At 38.1% G+C, this 18,801-nt stretch overlaps 1 protein-coding gene across 1 annotated transcript; it reads right to left on the bottom strand.

Moving 5' to 3' along the window:
• Positions 1 to 719: 719 nt before the first annotated feature.
• sesn4 (sestrin 4) lies at positions 720 to 18,697 on the bottom strand. The gene is made up of 8 exons (XM_084132918.1): positions 18,509 to 18,697; positions 11,116 to 11,313; positions 9,092 to 9,520; positions 8,099 to 8,213; positions 7,767 to 7,891; positions 6,874 to 7,040; positions 6,526 to 6,670; positions 720 to 3,704 (listed from the first exon to the last, which is right to left on the bottom strand). The coding sequence occupies exons 1-8, from the start codon at positions 18,572 to 18,574 to the stop codon at positions 3,615 to 3,617; spliced, it is 1,335 nt and encodes a 444-aa protein (XP_083989044.1). The 5' UTR covers positions 18,575 to 18,697; the 3' UTR covers positions 720 to 3,614.
• Positions 18,698 to 18,801: the final 104 nt, after the last annotated feature.

The raw sequence follows: 18,801 nt of genomic DNA, 5'->3' as shown, positions 1-18,801 counted from the left end.
TTTTCCGTGTAAAGAAGGTAAACGGTAAAGGTAGAAGGTAAATATATACAACTGTCACCATGACAATGCTATACACCACGGTTCTTCAAAATTGGCCTATAGGACTGGAGGTCCACTGTCCCCCAGAGTTGAGCTTCAGCCTTTATTAATATCACCTGTCTGTAATTTTTCTAATAATCCTAAAACCTTGATTAACTTGTTCTGGTGAGTTTGATCAGGGTTGGAGCTAAACTCAATGCTTCAGGGCGCGACAGTGGCCCTCCAGGCCAGGGCATATTTAAAGAACCCGCAGTAAACTCTAAATTTGAACAGCTTTACAGATCAAACAATACAAAGCATTTTAAATGAAGAGTTAATGTTAGTGATTTTATAACATTAGTTATAAACATTACTTTATAACATTTTATAGTATCACATTTCTCCTTTTAAACGCTCCATTTGATTAATCCTGGAATATTGTAATGCTTTATTTGAATTGCTCGTGTTATTTTCTCAAAGTGATTGTGAAGGGAGATCTACCACTAGATGGCAGGATTGCAGTTAGCAGTATCAGACGCCATTATTAAAAAAAATAATTCCTAAATAATTTGGATGCCGCGGTCACGCTGAAAAAATTCCCTTTAAGTTATTTGTAACCATAACGCTAGTTTACTGAATCTAGGCTGATAAAACTTATACACATTCATACTTAAAAACGAAGTAAAAACAAGACACATCAATAATATTGCATATCTTTATAGAAAAAATAATCTTTCACATTTCAAAACTTTTTTTTTTTTGCTAGGTTTTTCAGTGTCTTTTATTTTTTTCTTTCTTTTTGGTCAGTTTAAATTTTTATATTTCCTACATTTACGTGGTAAATAAACATTTTGGCAATAGCCAGGCTCGTTCAGTCAGCATCGCTGAGGAACCATCCTTAACGTCTTCCAGCTGAGGAGGTGGTGGAGACGGTCTGGAAGTCTCCACGTTTCAGGGATTTGGCAGACTGCCATTCAAGAGCAAGCATTTAAGACAGTCCTGCTTAAGGTAAGAATGGCTGTGCTGCAGTTGTATTCTGCTCCTCCTGACAAATGTCTCCGGTTGTCTGTTGCTGTTGGTCAGCCCGGATGATGCACACTCTTGACTTGTCTTCCATTCTCAGCTAGATTTAATGCAGTTTAATGCCATACTGATGAGCCAAGAGCCAAAAGTCAAAAGGCACAGAGCGTCCAACACAGACTGCGGCTCATGTACTTCTTTACACATTTCTGCTGATTTACATATCTTAGTATTAAATCAAAACAGTTCGGAAAAGAGCAAAACTGATACAACAACATCACCCTCCCTCAAAAACAAGGACAAAAGTAATGCAAATGATAAATATTAAAAACACACAAAACCAACCATAGGTGTTGCCCAAGTCATTCTGCCAACTGTAATTAGTTAACCAGAGCGATGAGAGTTTAACACAGTACAGGTATTTGGCCTTGTCAACAAAACTGGACATTGAATATATATGTTCATGGCATCAGAGGACTCAACGCCCTGTAACAATGACAGCTGCAACCACACTTGAAGGGTTTTGTGCAAAAGGTTCAGTGCAAAATAATAATAATAATAATTTTGTGCAGGTCAGCTGTGGGAAAGATAGTGATGACAGTCCCAGACATCTTAGTATAGTCCTGTCAGAAGCCTTCATTTGATCTATACCAACGTGTCGACGCTAAAATCACAAATTATAAGCTTATTCTGAGCCCCTTCTCACATACATCACAAGGTGACTTGATTTTTACATGGTAAAATATTTTAAAACAAGTCCTAATTATTGGATATTAATTTCTCGTGAATAAATGTCTACACTGGACAAGCCAGTATTACATTAACCAGTGCTTCTCACTGATCGCCGCTCCTTTCAGAATCCATTCAGTGTGTGAATTACTTAGGGCCTATTAAAATTGAAGACTGTAAAAACAATTTTAAACAGTTTTCAAAATTAGCATACAACATAATGGATTTCAAATACATACTGTGTTAATTTGGCCAGTCCGTAAAGAGCAGGTGAAACCGACTTTCTGCCCTAAGAAACTGAGAAAGTCTGAGAACATTACCACAAAGCAAACATACAATTTAAAGTAATTTAGAAAATGCAATTCCTTTCAAATGCACACTGTAAAGCTGTTTAGATGACTACTGAGATGAATGGGATTAATTATTATGGATTCTATAAAAGTACCAATAATCAACCTTTATAGCACCCATGCAGAGAGGAAAGCACGTGGAAGATTTCGGAAAAATGCTAATCGATCTGGGGTGCGTTTCCCGTTCAATGATGTAAGTCGCTGCTTAACTACCACGATGCATCGTTGAAGAAATCAACTAGCTAGTCACAACTGTTTCCCAAACCATATTGTCGTAAATTGGTCGTTCAACCACATTGGTAAATGATATCACGCAGGCGGTGGAGTAATAACTACTTGTAATGAATCTGTTTGAGATCGAATTAATGCTAGATGTTTTGCTACAAATCATGGACAAGGCTTCTGAGGACTATTTCTCATTTTTCTCAGTTATTTTGCTTCATTTCCAGATTTAATCATAGGCTCGTACTTGCGTAGTAGAGCTTGTATGCACATGCGCACTCTTCAATAACAACGCTTTAAATCTCGACAAACTAAGATACGTAAATTACATTATGTATTCTAAATAAAATATATAGATTGTACTGAATGTTAGCTTGCTTATTTGGCTCAAGATACGGATTTATTGAGTCCACGTCATGCAAACAAGAAACTCTGCTTCTAACCACAGGTCGAGAACTGCAGTTCCAACCACAAAACTTTGCGATACTGTTTGCGAATGTTCGTTAGAACTATGTTTTCGGGAAACACAGACTCGTTGATGCTGAAAACGATGGAACTTGCGACCAAAGTTGGCTAATGATGCTTTTGTGAAACGCACCCCTGATAAGTGAAATCAGTACTCGGACGACCTGCTGTGTGCTGAACGAAGCCACAGCCGAAAGCTTATTGAGATATTATTTAGATGGATACTGACTTAAAAGTGCTCATTAAAAAAAGAAAGTTGCAGCCGTTGAACCTTCTCTTACCCTTTGTTAAATTTTGCTCTGGTCTCACTATTCTACATTCAAATGAAATATCTGGAAGCCATGTTAAGCAAGCACCTTTGTCCAGTCACTCATTTCCTGTAAACAGTGACCTTTCCAGAATTTGATACCTTGGAAACGGACAGTTGGACACTGCTCTCAATTGAATAGCAACAGAAAAAACAAAAACAAATGGGAAAATATTAATAACAACAACAAGTGAATAAAAAGAATTGCACATTAACCATCTGGGATAAAGAAAAAAGAAAGAAATTGTACACACACAAAAGAACATCTAACAAATTCACGTAGGAGAAACACATGCAGAATGACAGTAGGGGTGAGCGATTGCTTTGCACTTTTTTTCTTTCTTTCTGAAGTTTCACCTTTGGCAAAGAAACTTTTCACAGCAGTACCTTACGTCACACTGATCAACTCAAGAGACAACAGATACAGAGACGGAGAGACAGATCTCTGCTTGTATTTCTTTGCCTTGATTTCCGTTGTACCACGTTCCCTCTGTGGCGCTGTCCTATGCGATCATGTATTGGGTGATGGCTCTGAGCGCATACAGCAGCTCCGCCTGCAGACGGGCCTCCATCACTAACAAATTTACATGAACCTAAAACACAAAACCACAGAAAGATTTGCATCAAAACACTATTATAAAATATCATACAGCCATTTAAAGTAAATGCCATGTCAGCAGCATCTTCATGGCGAGAACAAAGTAAATAACTAAAATACATTCAGGTGATGAAAAAAATCAGTTAATCAGTAATCATCTCAGATGTATTTGACTACAATGTTATCTCAAAGTAAAAACATTGTCCATTTACAATACAATGTCCAGTAAAGTATGTCTAATGTTCAAACTGAACATAATATGCAATTCGGTGCAGTTGCTGATATTTATATGGTCAAAAATTAGACGTGAAACGATACATTGTTATATTAAGATACCGCGATATGAAAATGCGATGTAAACAATATGATTCAGGATAGAGTTAGTTTTATCCAAGGCTAAGCTTACTGTATTTATAAGGTACTAGTGCAAAATGCCCGTGCAAAATCAGTTTTTAAGTGTGTTTTTAGTAATTGTTGGTTTGGTGTGTTTGAGTGCAGATTGTTACAATTACACAGCAAAAGTTCAGTGACATTTTTATTTGTGCATGATAGAAAACACAGTGAACTCCGAGAAAACGCTATGCTTGAGCAAACATTTTGTGAATAGGCAACTATTCAGTTTTTGTGGCAACTATTCAGTTTTTGTGAGCTGATCGCTGAACAAAAAAGTTCAGGAGATATTTCTTAGCGATGGCTGATTTCAACAGTTTCAATATGATAAAAAATAACTTTTATATTGATTCAATGGATTAATTGCATTTTGGGGAAAAAGTGTCATGAATTTATTGCATTTTTGGGGGAAAATAATCCGTTTTTATAATAAATCTTTGAAAATCAAAATCTGGATTTGAATTTTTTATGTTATTATAACCTAAAGATGCTATGTGAAAGTTTGAAACAGAAAATAGTGGTTTTCATCTTGGCACTTTCTTGGTAAAGAAAACACATTTTTATTTAAATTAATCAAAATGGATTTATCACGTTCTGGAACCAAACTATAATATTCAGAAGTAAACAGTGTAGCTGACAGAGTGTTTATGTCAGAATGTTTATTTTTAAACCACAACCTTCTAAAAATGATATATTTAACTATATCTTTTGCATTTCTCATCCAAACAACGTCAAACTTGGCACTGCACTTACTCGTGTCCGTAGCGAGACACCTGTCGAGTTTGAAATCCATCAGACTAACGGTTCGAGAGATATGCGAAGAACAGACATACACACACACACACACAGACAGACAGACAGACACACAGACAGACAGACGTTTCTGTAATTTATAGATAGATAATTAACCCAAAAATGTCAATTCTGTCATCATGTACTCACCTTCATGTCGTTTCAAACCTATAAGATTTTTGAAGAGATTTTTTATGAAACCTGAGAGATTTCTGTCCCTCCATTTAAAGTAAATTCCCCTCAAACTTAAAAGAACCAAGAAATGTCATAAAGGCATCGTGAAAAATAATCAATCGAGTGGTTTAATCCAAATCCAAGTCTTCTGAAGAGACACGATGGCTTTATATGATGAACAGATTCACAATGACGCTCATACTGTAGTAAAACACGGACAGTCAAATGCTTGCGTGGCGAGCGAAAACAACATGAGAGTGAGTAAATGCAGAATTCAATTTTTTTTGGATGAACTAACCATTTACAGTTTGGGAATAGTCATTTTGACATGCTTTCTTGTGATTAGAACTGTGCACGCTGTCGAAACGGCACTCCGTTAACATCATTTAAATCACCATATCACATGTAGTTGTAGAAGTACGATTATTTAAAACATTTTAGATGGTATATTCTTATATGTATAGTGCATTAATAGTGGGAGAGGCGGGACACAGCAAACACAGGGAGAGTCTGTGTGTGCACGGATTGTCTGTGTAAGAGATCCAACGAAAACCTGCATTGAAAGCGCGAATACTGTCTGCGTGAGTTTCAGTGACGTTACTACATTAAACTGCTATATATATATATATATATATATATATATATATATATATATTTTGTTGAATGTAATGTAGAATAATGCAATGGGGGAATATTTGTAGGTCCGGATAATAAAATAGGCCTAATTATATTATTATTTTAATAATAATAATAAAGTAATAATAGTGGGAAAAAACTCTTTATTTTGACTTAAATTATCACTATCGTATCATGACATGAGTGTATCGTTACACCCCTACATTGAAACGCATAAATTCGTGTCATGAACCGCACAGAGTATACCGTCACGGGTTTACATCTCTTCCAAATTACAGTGGTTATGGCGTGAACTTGTTGTTTTGGTTCAGGGGGAACTATAAAAGGTGGCTGCTGTTTCGGTTGCGGTGCTCTGTGACTGACGTCTGTCTAACTATGCATAGCATGAAAAGCGCTGATGACGTGTGATGTCTGCGTGAGCAGATTGCGCGGAGGTATGGGAATACATATGTTGTCAGGCAGGTAGGACATTGTACCATTGCATTCGGACCAAATGATTGGACGGACATTTTATGGTCCTACACCTTTCACAGACAATAATACACATATACAGTAGTAAATGCATTTAGACCACTTAACTTAGTGATTGCAATCAGGATGTGAAGAGACTTTCAACCAACATAACAATAAATGTTTCTGGAACAAATCACCCTCCCCATCTTTAACATGATTTAAAAATAAATAAATAATAGTTTCAAAGCAAAGATCATGTTGATCATTTAGAGGCCTTAGAGATTTCCATATTAAATATGATACAGTAGACTTAATAGGGTTAAGCAGATGGTACTGAAGTGTACGCAGCACAAATTTTGATAGGAAATCACCTTCTCTGAAGCTTTGACAGGGCCCCAGGACAGCGGGCATATAGGGGTCTTGCTGGAGTCGGGGTAGCAGGCCACAGCTTTAATGTAAAGTTTCAGTCCACGCTCCAGTAACCGGTTAACTTCCCCATAATCGTAATCATCATATCTGAAGGCAAACATGTCAATGTAAGTGCTTTTCAGCATGTTCAAGTTGATGAGTCACAAGAAAATTTTAATGTAGGAGTGTGTAGTTTAAAGCTAGGCTAGAAATAAACTCTAATTTCATTTCATGTTTCTTTTGCATAAAAAGTGCAAACTAAAACCAAATTGCAAAAGTGTAAAAAAAAAAAAGAATTCAGGGAACTGTACCTGATTCCATAGATACAATGAATGTAGTTCCAGATGGCTCGTTTGAGATCGGGACTGTGAGGGAAAGGGAGGGAGGCCACATTGCGGAATCGCTCGTCTAACAAGTGCCCTATATCAGAGTAGAGCCTGTTTACCAACGAAAAACCATGATCCTCCCATGAATAGTCCTGCGCAGAAAGACAAATAAATAAATAAATAAATAAATAGAGTTCATAACATCAACTTTACCACAGAATTTTAAAGATTATTAAAAGGTAATTTCTGTATATAATATTATATATAAATATTATAATTTAAAATAACTATTGCAATATATTTTCAAATATTTTTTATTCCTGTGATGCAAAGCTGAATTTTCAGCATCATTACTCCAGTATTCAGTGTCACATGATCCTTTAGAAATCATTTTAATATGTTGATTTTCTTATTCAGTTGCGCTGCTTAATATTTTTGTGGAAACTGTGATCGTTTTTTTCGGGATTCTTTGATGAATAGAATAAAAAAGAACTCTAGTAATAATATTACTTTTGATCAATTTCATGCATCCTTGCTGAATAAAAGTATTTACTTATTTCTTACTCCAAACTTTTGAATAATAGTGTTAGGATAAAAGTAAGAAAGTAGTAAGTTGGAATAAAACAAACTATATTAACATCAAAAAAATGTAACTACAGGAGTTGCATCCAATTCCCATTTAAATCAAATGTAGGAAGCCTAACAGGCATTTGAGAGGACTTGTCAGTGGCACAAAGCCTCCTTTTAAGGTTTTGAGAGTAACGTTAAGTTCTGACAGTCTTAAGAAGGGCGGGCATGAGCTGTATTTCTGACCCTTAGTACCCTTTCATGCTACTACTTTTGGTAGGTGACACCCAATGCAAACTCTCCGTCCCCACCTGCACCCGGAATACTTGGAAATGGTCCTCCTCCCGTCTGGCAAATTCCTGGTAGCCGAATTCTGGATCTGTGACGAAGCGAGAGGGGTCTGCAGAGAACATTGCCTCCTCCTCCTCCTCCACATCTAATATGGAGTTGCATTTGAGAAAGAGAAAGGCAGGTTACGAAAGAGGGTCCATGAGAGAGAGATATATACACACAAGAAAATGCCCTTGTGTAAAAATAACTCGAAACATTCGTCCCAATCCAAAATTACGCTTCCTGTTTACAGCAGCGTTTGGAAACATGGTTACACAACACGCTGTCTTTAAACTGGTGAACAACATCTTACCAGAATGTAGGAGTGTCTGTGAATGAAGTCGGTCTCCTTTTCTTTCCTTGATCTCCTCCTGTGATTTTTGAATTTGTTCTAGAAGGCAAGCAACTTCACAGCTGGAGTCTAGAGACTACAAAAAAAAAAACAGACCACTGTTAACAATAAGACATTCTGGTTTTGCCGAAATTACAACTGACTTCACAATGCTTGCACACCGCTGTACTAGGGTTGTCAAAAAATATTGTTACTTAAGAATCATGCTGATAGTTAAAAATAAGTAATGCTGCAGTATTTCTACAGTGTTGATGGTGCCAATTCAAAGTATCCAAATGGTATGTCCATGATCAAGCCAGCCACGATCCAAATATGTGTGTGCCTATTGTGAATATCAGAAAATGAGTAGAAAGATCGTACTTGTGCTGTATGAATGTTTGTAGAATTCAGTTTTTGTAATATAACTGAAGTAGTCTCTTGTCCTCACCAATTTATTTGATCAAAAATACAGTAAAAACAGTAATATTGTAAAATATTACAATAATTAAAAAATTTGCTGCTCAAGTAACATTTCTTAATATTATCAATGTTAAAAACAGTTGTGCTGCTTAATATTTTTGTGGACACCGTGATATAATTTTTTTCAAGATTATTTGAAGAAATGTTTAAAAGAACAGCTTTCAGTTGGAATAGAAATATGTTGTAATATTAATGTTTGCTGGCACTTTTGATAAAACTGTCAACTTTATAAAAAAAACAGTAGTGTATATTTGATACTTTTTTACATTTCTGAATGTTTACCTGAATACTGACACTGCAGTTAAATACAAAAATGTTCCACTGTTTACTTCATTTGCATCAGCGATGTATTGCTTTAATTGAATAATAATTAATATTTTTATAATATATTTAAATATATTTAATATTTACCAGCTGCTTCAAAACCCGAACAAATCTAATTCAGAGTCAAAACATCTTTTATCAACTGAAACTGTTGTGAATGATCATTTATACCCTTCGGCGTGATGCCTTCTCTGTGGGTCCGGCACGGGGCGGTGATAAGGCCGTGTTGCCGTTAGCAGCATCACAGAGACAGTAACCGGGGGGCGTGCCGTGATGCACTCTGGGAGTGGGAGTGCCATCAGAGTCAGAACCAGAACCAAAAACAAAACTGCAAAGGGAGTGACAGTGGGCCAGCAGAACCACCGCCTGAACGAGCTCAGCCAGAGACCAGCACTGCTCTCCCGTCTTGAGCAGAGCCTGTATGTGCGAGCGTGCCGTGAGCCAAGGCTGATGGGCCAGGACCTTGTTGATGTGGTCAAGGTGCTGTAGACGTGGGGGTGCAGCCTCCAGCCCCTGAAGCCATAACGGGTCACCACCCACACGCAGAAACTGAGCTGAGTGCAGAGACACCAGGTACCTACAGTGATGCCGTGCTGCAGCCTGAAACACAAATATGGGTCTTCAAATAAAAGCAATAAAATCGAGATATTACTTGAGCCTGTGATCAACTGTAGAGCACGTGCAAGTAGGGCTGGGCAGTATGATAACATATTTATCGTGGCAACAATATAAAACCTATCGTTGGAAATTTCGCTATATAGTTAATATTGGGGTATGCAAATATGTCCACATAGCACAGTACTATTTAAAGGTGCTTTAAGTGATGTCACACGTTTTTTAGGCCAAATTTTTTTTTGTCACATCCAGCAAACATCTCCTCACTATCCGCTAGCTGCCTGTCCCCTGAACACACTGTAAAAAAACACGGTCTCTGTAGACAGCCCAGGCTCTACAAACGGCAAGAAAAACAAACTGGCCCAGCCTTGGCCACGAAACATAATAAACAGTGTTCCAGCCAATAACCGACAAGAATGATTTGGGGGTGGGGTTGGGGGGGTTAGTGCACGTGCACATGAAGGGGGGTGTGGGGAGTGGAGGAGAGAGAAGCATGAAGAGGGAAGTTAGCTAGAGGAGAGATGTCCTAGACAAAGACTAACGTTAAAATGGTATGTTCTTGAGAATTTTGATATGGCCAACACCGACCAAAGAGACATTCTGATGAACAAATAACAAAGAATAGGGAAAAGGAGAGGGAACGCGAAGTCACGAATTTACAGCCGGCAGAAGGGCTTCCAATCCGACATTCAGGTGGCCCTGTTTTTGCTGGACAGGTGGGTAAATCCAGTTTGTTTTTTCTAAATGGTTCATGACTGTTTCAGGAAGCACGGAAGGGAGGGGGAGGGGACGGGATGAGGAGGAGGGAGGGTCGAGCTAGCCTCAGTTTTGTTTGACAATACTTTGAATGTCAACAAGAAGTGACGTTACCCAACATCACTTAGAGCACCTTTAAAGTTCTTGACACTTTAGAGTGATAAAGAAACATGTATGAATGAGAATAAGAATAGCACATGCAAGATGTTAAAAAGTTATTGAGTGCAATAGGCCGTGAAATAAAGAGCTCAATGTGGTGATCGTGCTGACTGACACACATCCGAAGCACACGCATAAAAGACGACGCAAAAAATTTGAAAAATAAAAACAAATTTGTGACATAAAATTTCTCGTAATTAGGGCTGGGGCGGTTACCGCATTACCGCAATACCGCGGTCACATGATGCCTACCGCGGGTCTGAGCTCGTCACCGTCATCACCGAAAAAAAAAAAGCATTGGCCTGCACATGTGTGCACGTTGTGTCTAATTACATTGATTCTAATGACATGGATTGTGTCTAATGACATTGTGTCTTACATAAGTTTTGTTTAGAAAACCTTGAATCCATCAAAAGATGGAGCACATCCGACCTTTCGCGAGTTGGGGAGCGCAATGTTCCATGACACATAATAACATTCCACTCGTATTGACTATTAGGCCTATATGCGAGAGTACCTACAGGGGGGGATTTACAGCGGTTTACCGCTATACCGCGGGAATTTCTTGCTTTTCAACCGCGGTAAGAAAAAATCCATACCGTCCCAGCCCTACTCGTAATGTGAAATAAGACTTTGGCCATAATGCCTGATCATTCTGTTCTTACCATGATGGCAATGTAGTGGCGGTAGGGCAGGGGCAATGGGCCATCCATATAGAGGATGTAGTGCTGTGTGCGCAGGAAACTCTCCAGGTATTGTGGGTGAGAGGCCATCTGCTGAGACACCGTGTCCAGACGCCCCCTGTTGGCCAGAGCCTTCATACACAAGAGAGAAGCACGGTCTTTCTCAGAGTTCACCATCACCTGCCAGAAGAAAAAAAAAAAAAGAAAAAAAAAAAGAAATTTGAATTTACATACAAAAGGAAGATAAAAAGAGCATTTAGTGAATGAAACATACCTATTCAGTGCAGTTTTTGTGTTTAAAGTTTGTTAATCTCAAAGGAACCACTTCAAAATAAAATTCCTTGAAATATTCCTCAAATAGTTTCCCAAAAAAAAAACAACGAGTAAAGGAATATTAGCAAACAAACACTGCTTCTGCCACGGGTCCTGTGGGTTTCGAGGGACAGCAATAGACATTCCACACTTAGTTCCTCCTTTGGTATACAGACTAGACAGACGTCTGTCGACCTCAATCTCCCACTTTCACGCCCCAAGATGCTTAAAATACATCAAGATGATAAAAACAGCAACTGGACACCATACCCATGGTCATGAATAACCACAGGCATAACTTGAGATCTATGGCTCAATCATCCCTATTTAGCATATGGAGTCTATTTTACACAATTAAGACACCTTGTGGAAAGGAAATCGATGTGAATATAGCAAATATAATCCCTTGATGCCATTGTTTAATCAGTGTTGAGGAGATCTGCTGACTCATGTCTACATGCTCTTAAATGCTGACTGTGAAGGCCAATCGAGGCCTTGTTCCTCTGCCTTTGCCCTGCTTTGTGTTTGACTGTGGGATTATGGAAATCCTGCCTACTCCCCTCCTGTTTCTGCGACTCACAGAGAGAGAGAGAATACTGAATAATAATCGTTCACTAATATTAAGTTACATTCTCCAGTTTGAAACTACTTTTTTTCTGGTGGTGGGGAAAAACTATGAACCAATTAATATCAATTTCACAATTCCACACAGAAATACGTCACATTATGGAAGTTCAACGTTTCGAAAGTGCATTTTGACACAATAACAGCTCTGTGGAAATGGTAGATTTTTGATTAACTAAGCAGTGAAACTACATTGGGTCTAGGCTAAGGCTGCACAACGTGCAAAAACACATTTTTTTTTTTTCCTGTATTTTTTCTATCACTATTATTTTCTATTATCATTTTTATAACTAATGTATGATAAGTACATTTTATAATAAAACAGTGATATATTTGACATTATCTTCAAAATAAATTGAACTCATTTAGGCAGTTTGTCCTGAAGACCTTTCAGTTTCAATGTGAATTTGACTAGCTTTTCTCAAACAAAAAGGTGAAATGCTCAGAGGTGAATTCTCAGAGCAGCTCTGGGAGATGATGAAGTTCATGTGTACGGTCCACATACAGTGAAGACGGCAAACCCTGAAAAGAACCATGACAAAACTGAGCCGCTCATTCACAAAGAGACTTTGAAACTTTTTGTCACATGCACCTAATCATCCAGATGTGGGCTAGTTATCATTGCTAGTGCGTGATATGAGATCAATTCTAGTGTTCGACTGTCCGTACTGGCAGCAGTTATTCCTTCGAGTAAAACACAGCTCCGTGGGTCTGGCTGGAGTTCGGTTACACTTTCTGGGGGGAGAGAAGGTGGTGAGCTCTGACAGAACGCAAACATGAACGTGGTCACGTATTGAATGAAATCTTGTTACATAGCTACGGGGGACAACTGAGGGTCATGGCCAAAACAGCCCTGGACCATCATAACTCTTCCTGACACTACTGAAGATTCACACTGATAGCAATCTCTTAACATTTTCACAATTTCGTCGAGCGTTTTCACTTGAATAATAACATGTTCACTTTGCGCCCTCACAAACCGATGGGGCCTTTAAAATCTGGACTGTCAACAGTATCTGTATGAATGATGATGAAGATTTTATTTCTTTTGAACAACTCAGCACCTAGTTTAACATCCCTCATTCACATTTCTTTAGATATTTTGCAATCATGTAGTAGTCTTATCATGCTAAAAAAACATAGCCTATCCATTACCACATTTACTTTAGAAACTGTACTAGAACTCAAACCACATGCTGAGAAGATTATTGAAACAGTGTATTCAATACTGAATTCAGATTACCAAGATTTCATGACCTTATTGAAAAAACATTGGAAAGATACGCTTGAAGTGCAAATGCCAGAGTTGTCTTGGCAAGATGCTTTAGAAAGGATACATTCTTAAGTATGCGTCACACAATCATTCAGTTAAAAAAAAAAGTTTATAAATTGCACTGGTCTAAGATGAAGCTGGCCAAAATGTACAACAACAGTAGATGCAATATGTGATAGGTGCAGAACAGAACAAGCCAGTCTTTCACATATGTTTTGGTCACGCTCAAAACATACAAGCTTTTCAAAAACAAAATGAATTGATATTATTGCAAGCCTGCTCACTTTCTTCAATGTTGATTGTGAGGGAAAGTATGTGGGTAATAAATTATGTCAGGACTACAGATTGGCCTTCCCTTCCCAGCTCTTCATACAGCGGCTGGCAGAAAGAAGAGGGTTATAAATAGTTCTGGAGGACAGCTGAGATAGCACTTGCATAGATAACATAGAAATGCCATTCCTGCACAAGGGACACCACGAAGAAACAAAGATCCCAGCATTTGCGCGAAATATAGTAAACATCTCTCCAGACAGGTTCTTAGAGTAAACATTCTTGAACTTAACACTAGACTAAACCTTCAGTCAATATTTGTGTCTTAACCCAATTTAAAGTGCATTTTTATTGAAATGGGGTTCTGCATTGAGGTGCAAACTGTGGTTTGTTCTCTATTTGGAAAATGTGTCAGCCTAACCTGTTTACTGAGGTATTTGAATGACTGAAGCTCAATATTAAATATTATGACCATTTAAAAAAGACTGGTTGATGACAGATTTTGAGAGGCACAATGATGAAACAGGAACACAGACACTCTTCTTCTATCAAAGAAAAATATCTGTGTCAAGTCAGCGCTGAAAGTACGATATGTTTCTGCCTGAGAAAAGGTGTCTTGTCATTCAACAGGGTCAAGGCTCGCAAAACATGCAAGCACCATGGACTAACATTACAGTTACCTAGAAAGTCAGGCATTTTGATACACGTTACAGATCAAGAGTCTACCAAGGCCTATTTTTATATAACTTCCATACATATGTTGTGTCCAAAATGACACACTATACACTTACACTATGCACTATACCTTCTAGTGTATGAACTTTGTATAGTTATTTTGTCATTAGAGTCTGATCAACCCTCCACCTCCGGTACGCAAGGAAAACTGTGGCAGTTTCACAGTGTACAAAGTTTTCAATATTTCACACTTCGTTTTTTCAGTTTATTAGGCCTAAGTGCATCATCCAGGCATTTAATGTTTAATTTTCAGTATGAACACACTATTCATACTATAAAATGGCAGAAAATAGTACTACATAACATTGGGATGCACCTTTTGTTTAGATACCGTATAGTGCACTAAGTTTTAAAACTAATGAAGTGAAAATATGGTCGACTAAGGGCCATATTGGCAATATAGCACAAGCCATAGAGACAAGTCATTTAAATGGGATTAAGATGTTGAAGTCAGCTTCAAACAACGAATCAAACACTAGTATCCATTGGGACGCACTTTCCCTGGTAAACAGATCACATGTCTCAGAGTCTGTTCGCAATGCCCAAAACTTTTCAGCGGTGACCCAGAAAAACAGGCAACTGCAAATACAGACATATTCATCATGGGTCAATACAGAGTGTTAGTTTCATAGCCTGTATCGGCAGCTTCACAAAATCACAAGGGGAGTCTCTATACCTGGAACGAGACAAAACAATTTGCAATTAACTACTAATGAAACTTCAGAGGGAAATTAGAGACTAATGCAAGTCAGATGAGAGGCTGAGAGACGCTCACAAACCCACACAGATGCGGCTCAACGAAACGCTGCAGCAGATGCTGTCAACTGAGGAGTTTTTTATACCAAAACTGCGATCAACAAAAGTTAAAGGTTAAACTTGATATTTAGAGTATACAGTTCAGAAATAACAACTTCCCAGTTCATGGTCAACTGTGTAGGGTTATTTTGAAACTTGGGGTGATTTCTGTCAATACAGTATGCCTCTTTAGCACCAGTAACATGCACCGACATGTCTTTACCAACAGTCAACACGAAACAGGAAGTCATTCTCATATCCTCTTGGTGAGTCGCTCAAATTCATCCGAAATCTTATTTATTGGGTAAACAAAGTGCCACTTTCAGCCATCATAATTCCTGTTTCTGTGAAAATAATGATGCCATGTATGGTCTTTACATAATTAATCAATTATTTGTTAGATAAAAACAAGTTAATGTGCTAAGGAAAGCAGAATCTATGTTTTACAGATTTAAAAAAAAAGAAAAAAAAAAAGAAGGAGTGCATGATCACTCCATGAACAAACAAAACGTTTAGATTTGAATAAATTTGCATGTACCCTTGCATTGAGATTTGAATGAGTTCATGTGCTTATTCTAGCTGGTCAAAAGGTCTAAATACCACCAAAAAAAAACCTTTTTTGTAATAGGGGAATAGAGAGCTAAAAGGGAAAGTCCACTCAAAAATGAATATGTACTAATGAAATTGTTAACTCACTGTTCCAAACCTGTATGGCGTTTTCTTCTGTGGAACATAAAAGACATTCTGAGAAATTAATTAGATTTTTTGCAAACTATGGTCACCAAAACAGTTTGGTTACAAACATACTTCAAAAAAAAAAAAAAAAAATCATACAGGTTTGGTTTGGAACAGCATGAGGGTGGGTAAATGATGACAGATTATTTGGGTGAATTATCTCTTTAAATGTGCAACATCTTGTCATTCACTAAACCAAAATAACCAAGACAGCGGACATAGTGAAAACAGACAAATATAAGCCTACTGCTCGTCTTTTGTCATTTGAGTACTGTCTAAACATGAGGCTCTAAATGGCGGGGGGCTTCAGTTCAGGGCCTGAGTCCAGAATAAGAGCAAGATGCGATATTTAATCTGCATTCTCAGAAGGCCTGGAGGGCTCCATCCTTGACACGCGCAAATGTCCCAACTGCAGTTGCACAAACCCCATCGCTCTGCTGCCTCTCTACAAAGGAAACACTATTTTGGCCTGCCAACCTGGAAGCCAGGAAGAACAAAACAGCCAGCTGCACCTCACTGGGGGTTGGACTGAAACAAGCCCTGCAGCAAACACACACACTCACACAGTAACACACAAACAGACAAACATGGCAAGCCACATATGGAAGCAGTCAGACAACCAGGAAGACTGACATTTACATAAACAGACGGTGACATATATTGAGCAGCTTGCACATGAATGTCAGTGAAGTGAAGGCAGATTATTGATGAATCACATTTCTGTTTGGAAAGTCCAAGCTTTGGTCTGCTGGTGAAATCGCTGAATTACGTTATTTTGCCAGCGTTGTGTTCTTCATATCCAGAAGTGAATCATGGTGTCAGTTATTCCTCTTATTTGTATCCCCTTCCTCCCACGTAAGCTGCATAACAGATTACTATTGCATTACAATGTTTTTCAACTAATTTTACCATAATGTTCTGACAAGGTCATAATAGATATATAAATATATATTTTAAAGATGCTCTTCATGTGAAAAACATCAGGAGAGATTCGAAACATACTGTGCCATTAAAACACTTCTCCCCCACAGATATTTTTCCTGAAGTGTGTCTCTTACAAAAGGACTAGTGGTTAGTTTAAGGGAAAATGGAACGAGTTTATGATGTTAACAATCCAAGTACAAGCTAGGGGGATTTTTATGGGCTGGCAAATGAAGAGCATATTTCTGAGAAATGATTAAATGACACATTCCTCTATTGTTCTCCTGTATGCGGAACAGCGCCGTCACAACAGCGGCACCCTCAGGTTTCAGAGGGTAGTGCACGCGATTGAGGAGAAAAACAACTTTGATTGGCAGTACATCAGCATCACATCGCATAAATGGAGAAAGAGAAAACACTCACACTTCCCAAAACCAAATAGTCCAGAATGAAGAAACGGTAATACACGTTACATCTTCCCTTAGAGTCGTGCAGGTTGTCGTGTCACGTCTTTTATGGTTGTAACTACAAAGGGCTTTGTGTCCGCGCGACATGAACTGCGAAAAAACACTACGGCCGCGCTACAGACAAATTGCAGATTTTCATTTTCACAAATGCTTATACACAAACTTTGACAGGATGATAAAGCATGCAGTTAAACATTAAAACTCAATACCAGAGGACAAAAAAAAGAAAACAGAAAAATACTAAATCGATTGTCTTCATGTATGAAACAACAAGAGATTCACCTTTTAAATGATTCAACAAATGGCTCAGACATGACGGAGAGCGTCAAACCCACAAAACTTCAACATGCCAGCATAAAAGCTTATTGTCATGTAGGTTTACATCATTTCTTGAAATCCATAACCATGACTTAATCTGCACCAAAGGCTCCCAAGATTGTTCCAGACTGCATTCTTAATTCCCCAAGAAGCTTAAATGTAGAATATCTCCAGCATTAACAGCAAAACGTCAGGTTTTTCAAATGCACATTGCACACTTTTACGAGTAGCCTAGTCCAAATAATAGTTGCAATATGAAACAATGGTCATCTGAACTAAGCATATGCGCGATAAAAGGGGATTATAAAGCTGAAATGCAAAGGACTTGCACAGCTTCTTTTAATTAACGTTACATAAAACGCAAAATAGGCGACTAAATAATGTCAGAGGATCAGTATTGTTATGCGAGCAGACTTTGGTTACAGATGAATGGCAGGGCAGCACAAACGTCCTCAAAGTCAGATTAACTGTAAAACTGCATCTTTACACCGTGTAAGCACTTTGGTCTTGTCATAAATAAACTTTATTTCAGGAACAATTAATAAATAACACAATGAATTAGCGTTTAAATCTCGAAGTGAATAGTTACTGGTTGAAAAGTAGCGATCAGAAGAACAAAACCGACCGAAGAAAGAAAGACATCTTGATTCTGCAAATATGTGACTCATGACATTCATGTACGCTTAAAAATAACGGGTAATATTTATGGCGATGAGTCTTTTCTTTCAAAGAGGGTCTTTTGAATAGGTATGCAATTTAAAATGATGACATAAGTAACGTTATGCGATTGAGGAGCGTTTTGAACATGAATGAATGAACGATATAACTTGCTATAGATGAACTGTCAACTTTGAAACTTCCCAGCAAGAGTCTAGATACGGTTAAGGTTTACAGACAATATCTTCACTTCAGTGATATATGTTACCTGATTTTGAACAAACTGACACTGGGTTCCAATGCGATAATCCATGATTTTCGTGCAGATGATCATTTTCCTCCCTGTAAGTGCATGAATGCGGCTCCTCTGGCTTCCTTGGTTCTTCTCACCGACTCGCTAACAAAGGCCAAGCCGCTATGAGAGCTACATGTCCGGACATACAGCTGCAGTATCAATGGGTGAAAAAAAAACTGTTGACAGACACGTCCAGTGATGTTGTCCAATCAGAGAGTTGGGAAGGTGGGTCTAAGAGTGGAGCGATGGCCAATCAACTTTCAGTA

This window comes from Abramis brama (assembly GCF_963993115.1).
Source record: "Abramis brama genome assembly, chromosome: 13".
NCBI classification, from domain to species: domain Eukaryota; kingdom Metazoa; phylum Chordata; class Actinopteri; order Cypriniformes; family Leuciscidae; genus Abramis; species Abramis brama.
This window is presented reverse-complemented; position numbering and strand designations above follow the sequence as displayed.

Coding starts and splice junctions, on each gene's coding strand:
- sesn4 (XM_084132918.1), bottom strand. CDS start 18,574: ATGATCATCTGCACGAAAATCATGGATTATCGCATTGGAACCCAGTGT. Junction 11,314..18,508: donor GTCAGTTTGTTCAAAATCAG/GTAACATATATC, acceptor TTCTTCTGGCAG/GTGATGGTGAACTCTGAGAA. Junction 6,671..6,873: donor CATTGTATCTATGGAATCAG/GTACAGTTCCCT, acceptor GTTTGCCTTCAG/ATATGATGATTACGATTATG.